A 15,792-nucleotide genomic window follows, 5' to 3' on the forward strand; every position below is an offset into this window, starting at 1 on the left:
TCATGAGTTCAAAGAATCATTACAAATGATATAATTCATTGGCCCAAGTTCTTAATTGAAGATGTCTAAGCAACAATAATTTTTCATATCAGCAATACCTTATGAGAATACCAATTTAAACTACATGTAACTGTTATTATTCTTTGATACCAACCATGCAGTCGAGCATGTATAACTTGAGATTATTTTATTTGAAAATGGATCAGGAGATGAAATTTACTTAAGCTCTATCCCTTTTCTGAATCAGTACCTGCTAATTGTTTAAATTCATTAAAATCTTGTTGAAAAATGCCAATTGTTTATAGATACCTTACTGCCCATGTTTTGATACAAATATAAGCCCAGATTCTTCCGCTCACCAGATAGAGTATCCAGAAAGAATGTAATAACTAAGCATTTATGATGGTGCTTTTCTCTGGACAGGAACGTCGTAGACAACAGCAGTGGCAAGTGACCCACAAGCACAAGGAGACTGCAGAGAAAATTGCCGCCCGAGCATTTGCACAGCGTTACCTGGCCGACCTTCTCCCCTCTGTTTTTGGCAGTCTCAGGGATGGTGGCTACTTTTATGATCCCATTGAAAGAGGTTACTGGAAGTTTTTGTTAGATTAACTCTGTTACAATAAGCATCCTGTAAATGGTTCAGATTTATCTCGTGCCCATTTTTATTTTGAATTGGAATTTTTCTATCTGAAACAAACACAATTACAGTGTTGTAATTGAGGTGTATTATAATGAGAGGTGTATTATAAAGATCTTGATTTTAGTATATTAGTTTGTCTCTATTGAGAAACGGCATTGGATAGTAGAAACACATAGGGACTTGATGTCAAAACTTGAGTTTGGGTTCCAGTTTCATCATTAACTAGCTTTATGACCTTCAGTTTCCTCACATGTGAAATGAGGATTATTTAGGAATTAAATGTCACTATGTATGAAACATAGTACATGTAATTTATATATGTAAGTAGTTACTAACTTTTTCTCAGCTGACTTCCTAGTCTAATCAGAAACCCTCTGGGAGCAGTCCTGAGGTCATGTATTCATTTATTTAGCTGTTGCCACCACCCCAGCAACTGTATTAGGTGTTGGAGATAAAAAGGAGGCCTGATGTCTGCCTTTGTAGGCCCCATACCTGTTAGCTTCTGTTCATGTCCCCTTAGGGCCACCTCTCAGTAGCCTGTCTGACCAAATGAAGGGTAAAAATTCCCATTTTCTCACTGCCACCCTCCTTCCTCAAGTTCAAAAACACTTTAGTCCACATTGTTTTGTATACAAGTCCTATTTCAAATGGCTAATAGTATTTTGGGGCAGACGTTAGTAATGTTAATTTTCACTGATTACGTATTCAATTCAATACATAGAGGTCAGGTTACAGTACATTTATATTGTGCTTTCCAATTTTCCCATGTTTTCCATACATGATACTATCTGACCCTCCCAATAATCCTGTGGGGTAGGTAGAGCAGATCAATTACCATTTTTAAGAGGTAGAAACTGGAGCTGAGAGGTTATATGCCTTGTTCATGAGCATGTCAGGGAACACACGTCAGGGACTTCCGTAAACACATCTTACTCATGAAATGCAGGGAAGTGTTTAGGCCTTGGACTGACTGGACTCTGACTCCAGGTCGCACTCTTTGCCTGCTGCCTGGCCCCCTTCCTGGAGTCTAGCTAGGCTTCCTGCTGCTGGCCACACAGGCTGGAAACCTTTTTCCTCTTAGGAACTGGAGAAAAAGTCAGTTACAGATCAGCTTGAAAATGAGTTTCATGCCTCAGATTAAAAGTATTTATAGTAGTGAATATAATATTCTATCACATTCCCTGTTGTCACTCATTGAAAAATAACTTTGTTTGACCCCCCCAAAAAGTCATTTGAAATGTTAAAGTGTATATTGAAATGGATCATATCTTTTAAAGGTTCACACATTAGAGAAGATTTCCATTTTGATTTGAACCAATTTATCACTAATAGAAACACCTAGTTTATGACCCATTTCTAGATGGTCTTCCAGATGCTCTCTGACTTTTAGCCTCTAATTTTGATCAGCTGTTACAAGGCCCTAGTCTTCAGGTGGGGACATCCTTTTTACTTAGCATCACTCCATCCCGGATTTGCATTGCATTTGGATACAATTCTGCTCCCAGAGCCACATGCCCGCACCAGCCACTCCTCCCTACCCCATGCCTACTTGATCCATCTTGGATTACATCCATAAAGTCAGCTCTAAAGGCTTTGACTCCAAGGAAGGCCTCATAGTTCTGAAAATACTATTCCTTCTGCAATAAAAAGGAAATGAACCAGAACATATACAGAGGATATGGCAAAAGTAATCCTGTATGAGTCTGTTTGACATTTTGTATTAAGAAAAAAATGTTGGTGAGTCTCTAACATTAAGGGAAAAGCACAGATTCTTCCTATCTGTAATGATTCAGAAAAATCACTTAGAAACTAACTTTTTGTATTACAGACATTGAGATAGGATTCCTTCCATGGCTAATGAATGAAGTTGACAAAACCATGGAATACAACATGGTGGGAAGAACAGTGCTTGACAGTAAGTTCTTTTATTTTATTTATAAGTCATCTCTGAAATATTTCAGTAGAAAGAATAAATAGAAGATGTTAATTTTACAGTTTTAGGTCTTAAATTTTCATTTCCTCAATTATATTAAAAAGGTACAAATTTTTACTCTCAATATTATTTTTGATTCTTCTATAATTTGGTCAGAATATCTTCTGTCATGACTTTATAAATGATATTAAAACAGGCATTGAATATAATTCATTTTCAATGCATTAAGTGACACAGAAGTTAAGTGTGCTGACTTTGTAGAAAAGATTATGATCTAGGGAAGGGATGAGGCCTGGTAAATATTCTATACTCTCTGCAAATCAGCATTATAACTACTAAAATATGAAAAATCAGTGATTTCTGTACATGTAATTTTTCAGTGTTGATTCGTGAGGTGGTGGAGAAGAGACTGACTATGTATGAGCAGAACGAGGACAAGCACCCAGGGGACAGGCTCAGTGGTCCTGGAGCAATGAGAGAGCCATTCATGGGTGACGACTTCCAGGAACAAGGTGTATCACAGTCACAGAGGCCAGTTCCAGGCAGGGACTTCCTGCAAGGAACCCCATCTGACGGAAGGTACATGGGGAACGTGTCTTCCCAAGAAAGGAAGCTTATGGAAGAAGGAGAGGAGGAACCCATAGAAATGAGGAAATCCTTTGGGAGAGAAGAAATGTCACAGCAGAGGGGACCTTGAGGCCATGAAACCAGTCAACAGGCAATCAGCATTGCAAGCAATCAGGTAATGACAGGTGAGTCCCCTAAGGTGATGGAAATTATGTTAGATTTAGTCTTACAGACTGGGCAAATCAAATATGTTGACATAATACAATTTAAAAATGAAACCTATTTAATTCATTTATTTAATAGTAGAATATCTAAAAGCTACTATGTAACTCTAATGAGAATTATTAATTGCAGGCTTCCCATTACCACTCAATATAACTAACAAATATATTTTTCCTTATTCTTCATAATTTCAAGATTAGTTCTTCTTTTAGTAAGTATGATACTTATTGTTAGCTATTGGTTTTGTCAGCCATTGAGACTTTCTTCTTCACAGGAAAACTGTCTCAGTTACTCTCTGAAAGAATACCTACCTAGATGTGTGTCACTGAGAGCTATAGAGCTCCCTTATTGCCAGACCAGGAATTACACCCTCATTTGTGTGAGATTAAATAGTTACCCCTTTCATCATCAAAATTCAAGTAAGGCTCAAAGGATTCTGAGAATTAGTAATGTACTCTCATCTATTTTTTTGCATTCCTGTTATTGAAAATATTCAGGCCTGAAACTAACATATCATACTTCAATTAAAAAATTTTATACTTCAATTATACTTCAATTAAAAAATTTTCAAGCAGTGTCAATAAAACTGAAGTCCCTAACTTGTCTTTACTCATTGCACTCCCCTCCTCAAAGATAACCACTATTATCGATAAGTTGTGTATTTCTGGGCCTTTTTCAAGTTTTTTTAATATACATATAGAACACTTAGCAATATATGGGTTGATGGGTTGATGTTTCTTTATATAAATATAAATGTATTATGTGCATTTTCTACCTAACAGTATATCTTAGACTTTTCAATGTTAGTACACATAAATATCATTTTAAAATATGGTAAGGTATTATATATTATGACTGTGTTACAGGGAATTCACATTGACTTTTTAATCTGAATTTGTGTAATTTACCTACTCTATTAAAAATCACAGATACTTTATCTCTCAAGTCATGTTAATCTTAAGCAATCATTGAAATCTTCTGAGGCTTAGGTAGATATAGCCTATTTTTCTCAGAATATTTGTAGATATATAAGCTGTGGTAGTTTGAAATAACTTGCAGTTATTAACACATTTACCTTAATTTCTTTTTAGTTAGGTACCAAAAATATTTCCATATTTTAAAAATCAAGAAAGAATGTCTTTCTACATTTGTAAAAAGAACTGCTCTATTTATCAGTATAGCATTCTTTGGTTCTCCAACCATTTTCCCATATGTTACTTAATAATTTTAAACCTCATAGCAACCCTTCCAAGGTATGCATGACAATATTTTTATTTTCATTTTTAGTCAGTCATTAGTTCAGTCAGTCAGCAAACATTAACTGGGTGCCTGGTGTGTGTTGGGTACCACGCCAGAGGAGACAGATCCCTAGCTGGCAGCCTGGCCGTGGGGCTAAGTGAAGAGGGGTGTAAATGAGGAAACCACAGCCCAGGGATTGGAAGTGATTTGCCATAGGTGACAAGCCTTCTAAGTAATGTGACGAAAGCTAGAACCCAAGTTTTCTTCCTTCTCACCTGCTGTACTTCCTTCTAAACAACATGAAGCCTTTGTGAGGTACAAAGAATAACTTTAAACAAATTATTGCTTTACCAGCATCTTAAAAAATGGAGTCACACCTGTTATCCTTTGTTAGGTTAGTTCCATCTTATTAAACAGTCTTTATGATTATCCTAAAATTTAAAAGATAATTAATTTTAGCAAGAAGATCAAGAAGTTTTTTAAACTGAGGTTGGTGTGGATTATTATTATTTCTGATTTTTAAATACCTACAATTTTAAGAATATTTTCTAAATGGATTTGAGGTTACCTACATCCTATAATTCTAATTCCCCTTTATATAATCCAGCCCATTAAACACTTTGCAGATACTTTGCTAAACATCCAGACCTGTGCTCCATAATTCCACAGACTACTTCAACTTATTAAATATATGGAAACCCATAGATGACATGCTGAAACTGGTTAACCTTAACTGCCATCCTTTTCCATCCTACAGAGAAACAAAATAGTTGGGAGATTGGGACACTGTCCCTGTGAGAAAACAAAGAAATAGGTTACATGTTATCTGGAGAAAAAACTATTGAATGGAAACTTAAAATTGGCTTTGCCCATATTTGCTAATACTTTATGAATTCTATTCCTTTCTATTGTTTCACCTAGCGCTAAACTAACAGAAGCTAAGTAGTAATAAAAGGGATGATATGTAATTTATAGACATCATCATCCCTGACAGGAATTCCCATACCACTAGATTAGATTAGAGAGTCTGAAGTCATTTTCTCCAGTGTTGGCATCATGGCATTTAAGCCATCCTGATTTCTGTTGAGGGGAGAGAGATAGGTATGGCCTGGGAAGTCAGAGCAGCACAAGTTGGTGATGGGAAGCACGGGACCAATCCACCTGGTGTGAGTGTTCATCTACAAGGATATAGTCTTCACCACACATTAGGTAGTTTGACTCTTTAATTAGGAAAATGAGCTGGCTTATCACTCTTGTGTTTTATTTTTAAAACATGGAAAGGTAGAGGACCAACATAGAAAAAAGTATTTGGAGATTATAATCCTATTATAATGGGAATGGGAGAAGTAGCATTTTATATATCATATCAAAATATTATGGTACCATGACCATCAAAATGTTAATGGTACCCATTCCACTTCTTCTATCCTAGAAAACTTTTCTTATCATGTTGATTAAACCTATCAACCATGTAATTATTCATCTTTAATCTTAATTTTCATATGCTTTACTTACTATGGAAAATTTTACACATTCTGCTTTTCTCTGGTTTATAGGTAAATCACAGAAAGTTTTCATATGTATTCTGTAGCTCAATGGCCATGGCCATGTATCTCAATTTATTTAGCATAAAGGCATTATAAAGAAGCCCAAACATGGGTTTAATTTCCCCACAGACCAGTTGACACCTATTGTTTCTTTGCCATAGTTACTAGGTCTAACTAGGTCTATACAGGTCTATCTCAGGGCTAACCAGGTCTAGTGATGTCTATCCTAGTTCTGACCAGAACCAACCATTTCCAAGCTTGTTGTTGCACTGAGAAACCTGAACAAGAATGTTACAAATCAGATGTCATTATTGTGAAAAGGTGCTTTTAATGGTATTGAATTGGTGTCTATAATTCTCCCTTTGAATTGGAGTGTATTTATCTTTGTGTTTTAGTGATATCAACATACAAACTAAAATGTAATAAGTTGATAGTTTAGATGACACTTCTCTGTTATAATAAATCATGAAAATAGAATAACTGATATATGTGAGTTAAAAGATACAGTAATGGCATTATAGGTTTGATTATAAATAATACCATCAAGATACTGAAGAGTTTGAAATTTCAGGATAAAAATAGCTTAAAAAATGTTTAAACAATTTTAAATCCTTTTTGAAAATAGAAATCAAGAGATTAATAAAGTTTTATGACTATACGCATTTATAGTGTTTGTAAATCTTAAAGTTTTTTTGCAAAAATTAAACATTTTTATTTGTGATAGTAATTGTGCATATTATCTTCTGACATTTTAGACTGTATTGATATCCATATTTGCCAGTAGGTGTCACTAAAACCCTGAGGTAAAGTTAACTCATCTTCATCTTGGTAGACAAAGAATTCAAAAATAGGTTACACTCCTTGGAGACTCTAGATTCACACTGAATATTTTAACTTGCTCTAAAGTCATCTGCCAGTAGGGTACCAGTGAAGTTCAACCTCTGTCTCAGACCCTTAAAATGATAGTTTTAGGTGGACCTTAGCAGTCATATACTCCAGTGTTCTATCCAATATGGTATCCTTAACAGGTGATCCATCAGTCTGTGTTTAATCACTAAGGACAGGGCTTTCACTTTATGGGCTGCTCTAGAATAGCAACTCTGTCTTACTTTGTTTTGTCTCCCCAAGTCCAAGCTGTGTTAAATGCTTAGTCAATTACATTGTTGGACATTTCTCATCATTAGAAATTTCTTTTATACTGAGCCAAAATCTGTCACACTACAACCTAGTCCTTTTGGTCATAATCACGGAGACAGAATAGTTTTATTATCACATCAGTCCTATCCTATACTCCAATAAGTTTTTCTTTCTCTCAATGAAGTATCACCACTCTTCTTAATTATTCTTCATAGGACATAGTTTCAGAACTTCTTTACTTTCCATCCTGGTTACTGTTACCTTAAAACTCCTATTTGTTCAGAGTCATCTTAAAACATGTTCCCCAGAATTAGGTATACTACTATAGATATAATCTGACTCAGCAAGGAGTATTATGGGATTATTATTTTCCATGATTTGAATATTACCAACCCACTTCCTCTAAATTCAGGTATCTGGAAACTTCACTTTTAGAACATAAGAGAGAAAAAGCCAAAATGACTTCTGAGCGGTCACAGTGTCTCAAAGAGCACCCGCTTTGCAGTGGACCATCCAAAGCTATTCCAGCAGACTGCTAACCAGTTTGGCTATTTGATTATTAATTCTGCAGCATAGTAGATGTAGCATATTAACAAGAAGAGAGAGACTGCTGTGCAAAAACCCATAGGCTAACATTTGTAAGAAAAGCGTAAAAAAGGCAGGACAAAAAAATAAATAACTCAAAGAGGACAGACAGCAGTCTGGAACAAAATTGAATATTCCTCAGCAAGTCCTGAATACATCATTGTATTACAGCTTAGTACAGAAATTAATGTTTATGAGGAAGCACTTCTAGAATTATGGAGTAAGGACCTCTGAAAATCTGTTTCCCCATAAAAGCAATGAGAACACACACAAAAAGTGTCAAAACCAACAATTTCAGAACTCAGGAAATAAACCAAAGGCTTGCAACAATGAAGAGCAGTTAGTCAAGAAAAATGACTGAATCTCAGAACAGTAAGCTTAATGGTACTTTAACTTGCCCTGTTACCATCTCATTCTTCCCAGCTCAGTAGCCTTGAAAACCAGCAGGCTCAGGACTACAGTAACTAGAAAACCAGCAGCCTATCAGCCACTGAAGCAAGCAAATCAGGCTTAGATCTCCCCAAAAAGCCACATCCCAAGAAAATTGTCACTATTTGACCTACCTGGCAGCTCCCTTGAAAAGTTGATTTGCAGGGCTTATCTTTTTTGACCTGACTCAGAGCTGGCTCAGTGAGGAAAGTCCTAACACCAGGGCATTTATAAAAAAAAGAGAAGAATATATTCAGTAGCAGTTGTTTAACATTAGAACTGCCCGAGGCAGAAATACCAGTTGGAGCAAACAGGATGTTGGCTAAAATTTGAAAGGGAAATCTGGGGAATGAGATGTTCATAAGAGGCTTTGAAAAGCTTCAACATATTCCTAGGAATCTATACACAGAATGCTTTGTAGGGCTATGTGCATGCCCAGGAGAGAACTGAAAAGGCCCTAATCTCTCAACTCTGGCTGACCTTGAAGATCCACACAAACAGTAATTCAAAGCTAAGTCAGAGTTGTGAACTGCTGAAGTACTGAAGGCATGTCCCAGAGCACATGGAGCCCCTCAGCAAAGGCTGAAGAACTTAGTGGTTCAGGACATTTAAGGAAATCGTGTAGTCATTAGCTGACCACCAAGCTGCTTGAGCAGAGACTGAAGTTTCAGCACGCAACAGAGAATAAATACAGACTTTACAGAATTTGTGCAGGAAGGTCATTAAGCAGACAAACAGCAAAAGCAACAAAAACCCAGGTTGGGGGAACAGAGCAAGAATCTGATGGCCAGACTTACAATTTTAATTCTTTAATGTCCAATTGTCAACCAAAAAAAAAAAAAAAAAAGTAAAACATGCAAAAAAAACGGAAAGTATGGACCATGCAGAAGAAAAAAGCAGTCAATAGAAACTGTTCTTGAGCTGAACAGACAAAGATATTAGTCAGCTATTATAAATATATTCAGAGAACTAAAGGAAACCGTGTCTAAAGAATTAAAGTATGAGAATGATGTCTCTCTAAATAGTGAATATCAAGAGATAGAAATCACAAAAAAGAACCACATGGAAACTCTGGTGTTGAGAAGTATAATAACCAAAATTTAAAATTCACTACAGGGATTCCATAGCAGATTTCAACTGGTAGAAAAAAGAATCCATGAAATTGAAGTTGAGTCGATTGAGATTATCCATTCAGGATCAGAAAGAAAAATGAATTTGAAGAAAAATGAGCAGAGCCTCAGAGACGTGTGAGACACTATAAGGATACCAACAGACAAATAATGGAAATCTCAGGAGAGGAAAGAAAGAGCAGAAAAAACGTTCAAAGAAACCGTGACTGAAAACTTCTTTACTTTGGTAAAAAATGTTAATATTTACATCTAAGAACCTCAGTGAATGCTGTAGGTTAAACTGAAGAGATCCACAACTGCGCACATCATAGCCAAACTGTCAGTAGAGACAAAAAGAATCTTGAGAGCAGCAAGATAAAAATAACTCATCATGTACAAAGGACTCCTCAATAAGATAAACAGCTCACTTCTCATCAAACACCATGGAGGCCAATGATTATCTATGTATAAAATCTGAATCTAATGTGTTTAGAGTAAGGTTGCAGGATTCAAGGTTAGCAAGAAAAGTCAATCACTTTCATCTATGCCAGCAATTAACAAGGAGAATTTGAAATTAAAAACATAACACCATTTACGTTAGCACCCCTAAAATGAAACACTTAGGTATAAATCTAACAAAATAGGTACAAGAGCTACATGAGGAAAACTACAAAACTCTTATAAATGAACTCAAAGAACTAAATAAATGGGGAAACATTCATGTTAATGGATAGGAAGACTCAATATTGTCAAAATGTCAGTTCTTCCCAACTTGATCTATAGAGTCAGTGTAATCCCAATTAAAATCCCAGTAAATTATTTTCTAGATATCCACAAACTGACTCTAAAGGGGACAGACAAAAGACCAAGAAGAGCCAGCAAAATATTGAAGGCTGAGAACAAAGTTGACACTTCCCAACTTCAAGACTTAAAAAGCTACAATAATCAAGATAATGTGGTACTGATGACAGAATAGACTAATAGTTCAGTGGAGCAGAATAGAGAGCTCAGAAATAAACCCATGTGAATATGGTTAACTGATGCTGACAGAAAGAACAAAGGCAGTAAAATATAATGGAGAAAGTATAGCCCTTTTTGCAAATGGTACTGGAACAACCGAGCACCCACATGCAAAAGATGAATCTGCATGTAGGCTTTACGCCCTTCACAGAACAAACTCAAAATGGATCCAGATCTAAACATAAAATGCAAAACTATAAAACTTCCCTATAACATGAAAAAATGTATTTGACCTTAGTTTGGTGATAACTTTTTAATATAACAACAAAGGCACAATCCATGAAAGAAAGAATTGATAAGCTAGACTTCTTTGGAGTTAAACATTTCTGCCCTATAAAAGGCAGTATCAAGAAAATGAGAAAACAAGCCACAGGCTGGGAGAAAGATTTGCAAAAGACACATCTGATAAAGAACTGTTATCCAAAATATACAAAGAAAGAACTCTTAAAATTCAACAATATGAAAATAGCCCAATTAAGACATAGGCTAAAGACCTTAATAGATACCTCACCAAGGAAGACATACAGATGGCAAACAAACATCTGAAGAGATGCTCCACATCATATGTCATCAGGGAAATGGAAACTAAACAAGGAGACACCACTACAACCTAACAGAATGGCCAGATCCAAAACTCTAACAACAGCAAATGCTGAAGACGATGTGGAGCAACAAGAATTCTCATTCATTGCTGGGGGGAATGCAACTGGTATAGCAACTCTGGGAAACAGTTTGGCAGCTTATTTCAAAAACTAAACATACTCTTACCATATGACACAGTAATCACACTCCTTGGGGTGGCGAATGGTTAAATAAACTGCGGTACATCAAGATAATGGAATACTATTCAGTGCTAAAAAGAAATGAGCTGTGAAGCCATGAATAGACATGGAGGAACCTTAAGTGCATTATTACTAAGTGAAAAACCAATCTGAAAAGGCTACATACTGTGTGATTCTAACTGTGACATTCTGGAAAAGGCAAAACTGTGGAGACTGGAGTAAAAAAAACTGGTTACCAGGGGTTGGAGGGGAGGAGTGAGTAGGAAGCACAGTGGATTTTAGGGCATTTTAGGGATTTTTAGGGATTTTTGGAAAACACTCTATATGATACAATAATGATGGATACATGTCATTATACATTTGTCTAAATCTATAAAATATATGACACCAAAAGTAAACCATTATGTAAACTGTGGACTTTGGGTGATGATGTGTCAAAGTAAATTCATCAGTTGTAACAAATATAATGCTGTGGTGGGGAAAGTTGTTAATGGGGGAGGCTCTGCTTGTGTGGTGGCAGGGTAGATGTGCAGGAAGTCCCTGTACCTTCCCCTCAATTTTGCTGAGAATGTAAAACTCAAAAAATCTATTTTTTATAGTTTTTTGACATCAAAAAAATGAGAAGACATCCCCAGATAAACAAAAACTCTGAGAACTTGTTACTAGCAGACCTGCCTTTCAAGAAATATTAACGGAGTTCTTCAGGCTGAAATAAGACACTAGACAGTAACTTAAATCCACTTGAAGAAATAATGAACAGCAATAAAGACACTACATATGTATATAAAAGACAATACAAATGTATGTTTCTTTGTCATTCTTTTATCATTTAATCATCAACTGCATAAAGCAATCATAAAACTGTGTTGATAGGCTTCTAATGTATAAAGGTGCAAATTGTAGGACAATAATATTACAAAGGAGAGTTAGGGAACAGAATTATATTGATGAAAAAGTTTATATACTTTTGAAATTAAACAGTATTAGTCTGTACTAGACTGTGTTACATGAAGATTTTAGTTATAATCCCCAGAACAACCACTAAGAAAATAACTTTTTTAAAAATAGTAGAAGAAACAAGAGGAAATCAAAATGATACACTAAAATATATCCATTTAATGCAAAATAAAGCACTAACAGGAACACAGGCACAAAAAAGACATAAGACATGTAAAACAAAGGATGAAGTAGCACAAGGAAATACTAACTGGTCTGTCATTACATCAGATTAAATGGTTTAAACAGTGCAATCAAAAAGCAAGGAAGCAAAATGAACTTAAAAAAAAAACATAATCCAACTATACTTTCTACAAGGGACATAACTGAGATTCAAAGACACAAGTGAGTGGAAAGTAAAAGGACAGAAAAAGATACGACACACAAACAGTAACCAAAGGAGAGCTGAAGTGGCTACACTACTATCAGACAAATACAATTTAAGACAGAAATAATTCCAGGAGGTAAAAAATGAGTATTTTATGATGACAAAAATCAGTCATCAGGAAGACATATAAACACATGTGAATTTAACAACAGGGCCCCAAAATACATGAAGCAAAAACTGACAGAACTGAAGGGAGAAATAGACAGTTCAAAAACAATAGTTGGAGACTTCAAAACCCCACTTTCAATTATATATAGAACAGTTAGGCAGCAGATCAACAAAAAAAATAGATGTGAACTACATTAGGAACTAACTAGCCTTACACATCTATAGAACATTCCACCCAGCAACACAATACTCATTTCTTAAGTGCACATGGAACATTCTCAAGGATAGATGATGTTAGACTATAAAGCATTAATGAATTTAAAATATTAAAGCCATGTAAAGTATGTTCTCTAAACCATAATACACTTAAATTAGAAATCAACAACAGAAGGAACTTTGAGAAATTCACAAAGATGTAGAAATTAAACACACTCCTTTATAAATAGGTCAAAGAAGAAATTACAGAGAATTAGTGATTTGAGATGAATGATAAAAATATAAATACAAAAATTTATGGGATGCACCTACATTTAAAAAGAAGAGGGCTCTTAAGTCAATAATCTAAACTTCCACCCTAAGAAACTAACTGAAGAGTAAATAAGCCCAAAGCAAGCAGAAGGAAGAAAATAATAAAGGTTAGAGCAGAAATAAATGGAATAAACAACAGAAAACAATAGAATCAATGAAACCACAAGTTGGTTCTTTGCAAAGATCAACAAAATTGACAAACCCTAAGCTAGACTGACCAAGAAAAAAAAAGAAAGAAGATTCAAATTACTAAAATTAGGAATGAAAGAGAGGCTATCACTACCAACATTATAGTAACAAAAAGGATTACTATGGGAATATTATGAACAACTCTATACCACCAAATTAAGTAAACTAGATTAAATGAACAAATTCTTAAAAGGCACATATTACCAAAACTGACTCAAGAAGAAAGAAAACCTAAATAGACCTACAACAAATAGAGAAATTGTATTATTAATTTTTAAAAATTTACCACAAGGAAACCCGACACTCAGATGGCTTCACTAGTGAATTCTAACAAACACTTAAGGAAAAATCAATACCAAACCATAAACTCTTCAAAACAGGAGAGGACACTTCGCTATTCATTGTATGAGACTAGTTTATCTTGATACCAAACCAAAGACATCAGAAGAAAACTACACCCCAACAGCCCTTAAAAACAGATGCAAAAATCCACAACAAATACTAGGAAGTTGAATCCAGCAACATATAAAAAGGATTATATATCATGACCAAATCGGATTTATCCCAGGATGCAAGGTTGTAAAAGCTGAAAATCACTCAATGTAACACACCATATTAATAGAATAAAGGACAAAACCACAAGATCATCTCAATAGTTGCAGAAACAGCATTTGACAAAATTCAATACACATTCATAATTTAAACAGTCAACAACACTAGGAATAGAAAGGAAGTTCCTTAGCCCTATAATAAGCACTTAGGAAAACCCCACAGCTAATGTCATACTTAATGCAAAAAATTGACTATATCCCCCTAAGATCAGGAATAAGACAGAAATGTGCACTCTTGCCACTTCTATTCAACATGTACCAGAAGCTGTAGTCATGCAATTAAGGTAAAAAGGAAGGGAAAGGGCAAAGACAGGCAAGGCATCCAGATTGGAAAGGGAAAGTAAAACTACCTCTAATTGCAGAACATGTGCTCCTGTATACAGAAACTTTAAGGAATCTACAAAAAGACTATTAGAACTAAGGAGTTCAGCAAGTTTTCAGGCAAAAAAATTAATAGTATACAAAGATCATATTTCTGTGATTTAGCAATGAATGATCTGAAAGGAAATTAAGAGAACAATTCATTTATAGTAGCATCAAGGGAATAAAATACTTAAGTATAAATGTAACCAAAGGGGTGCAAAACTTAACACACTGAAAACTATAAAACTCTGATGAAAGATTAAAGACCTAAATAAATAGAAAGACATAGCATGTTCATGTTCGAAGACTTAATATTGGGCAGAAGGTAATATTCCCCAAAAGTGATCTACATATTCAATACAATACCAGTCAAAATCCCAACAATCTGTTTTGGAGAAATGAAAAAGCCAATCCTACAGTTCATATGAAATTGCAGGAGAACCCAAAAAGTTAAACAATCTTGAAAAAGAAGAAAAAAGTTGTAGGACACACACTTACAATTTCAAAACTTACTACAGAGCTAACAGTAATCAAAACTGTGTGGTATGGGATAAGGATAGACATAGAGATCAATGGAGTAGAATTGAGAGTCTGGAAATAAACTCATACATCCGTGGACAGTTGATTTTAACAAGTTTTCCAGACTTCAATGGGGAAAGAACAATAAATGGTGCTGGGACAACTGGATATCCACATGCAAAAGAATGAAGTTGGACACCACTTCATATCATATACAAATGTTAGATCAAAATGGATTCAGATCATTAACCTAATGTAAGAGCTAAAACTTTAAAACTCCTATAAGAAAATGTAAGAGTATGACTGTGTGACCATGGGTTAGAAAAATGGTTTCTTAGGGATGACACCAAAAGCACAAATGACAAAAATTTTAAGTGTGCTTCAAAGGATACCATCAAGAAGGTGAAAAGACAAACCAGAGAGTGGGAGAAAATATTTTCAAACCATGTATCTAATAAGGGACTTATATCCAGAATATACAAAGAACTCACACTCAACAATAAAATTACAACACAATTTAAAAATGGGCAGAGGATTTGAATAGACATTTCTCCAAAGAATTTAAACAATGGCCAATAAGCACATGGTAAGTGTTCGATATCAGTCATCCAGGAAATGCAAATCAAAATCACATTATTATACTATATCATACCAACTAAGATGGCTAAAATCAAAAAGACAATAGCAAGAGTTGGTGAGGATGAGGAAATACTGGAAAGCTCATCCATTGCTGATGGGGATTGTGAAATGGTACAACCACTGTGGAAAATAGTTTGACCATTTCTTAAAATGTTAAACCCAGTTATGACCCTGCAATTCATACACAAGAGAAATGAAAACATGTCCGTACAAAAACTTGTACGTTTTTATTCATAAA

The 15,792-nt window shown here is 35.1% G+C and overlaps 1 protein-coding gene across 9 annotated transcripts in view; it reads left to right on the forward strand.

The window, feature by feature from the left end:
- The window catches only part of RSPH3 (radial spoke head 3), a 50,224-nt gene that overhangs the window by 11,174 nt on the left and 23,258 nt on the right, over positions 1-15,792 (forward strand). For 5 of the 9 annotated variants that reach the window (XR_005025057.2, XR_005025053.2, XR_005025056.2 and 2 more), the window contains exons 6-8: positions 424-586; positions 2,472-2,558; positions 2,957-3,318. Coding sequence is in view for 5 of the 9 variants with exons in the window: in XM_036886725.2 (XP_036742620.2) it covers positions 424-586; positions 2,472-2,558; positions 2,957-3,273 (567 nt within the window). In the remaining 4 variants the exon portion in view is untranslated. Of the gene's footprint in view, positions 1-423; positions 587-2,471; positions 2,559-2,956; positions 9,203-11,812; positions 15,116-15,792 lie in introns of those variants that run through there. The other 4 variants (XM_057489066.1, XM_036886720.2, XR_005025055.2 and 1 more) reach the window with 4 other exon arrangements.

The sequence above is a fragment of the Manis pentadactyla genome, chromosome 12 (genome assembly GCF_030020395.1).
Source record: "Manis pentadactyla isolate mManPen7 chromosome 12, mManPen7.hap1, whole genome shotgun sequence".
In the NCBI taxonomy this organism is placed as follows: Eukaryota; Metazoa; Chordata; class Mammalia; order Pholidota; family Manidae; genus Manis; species Manis pentadactyla.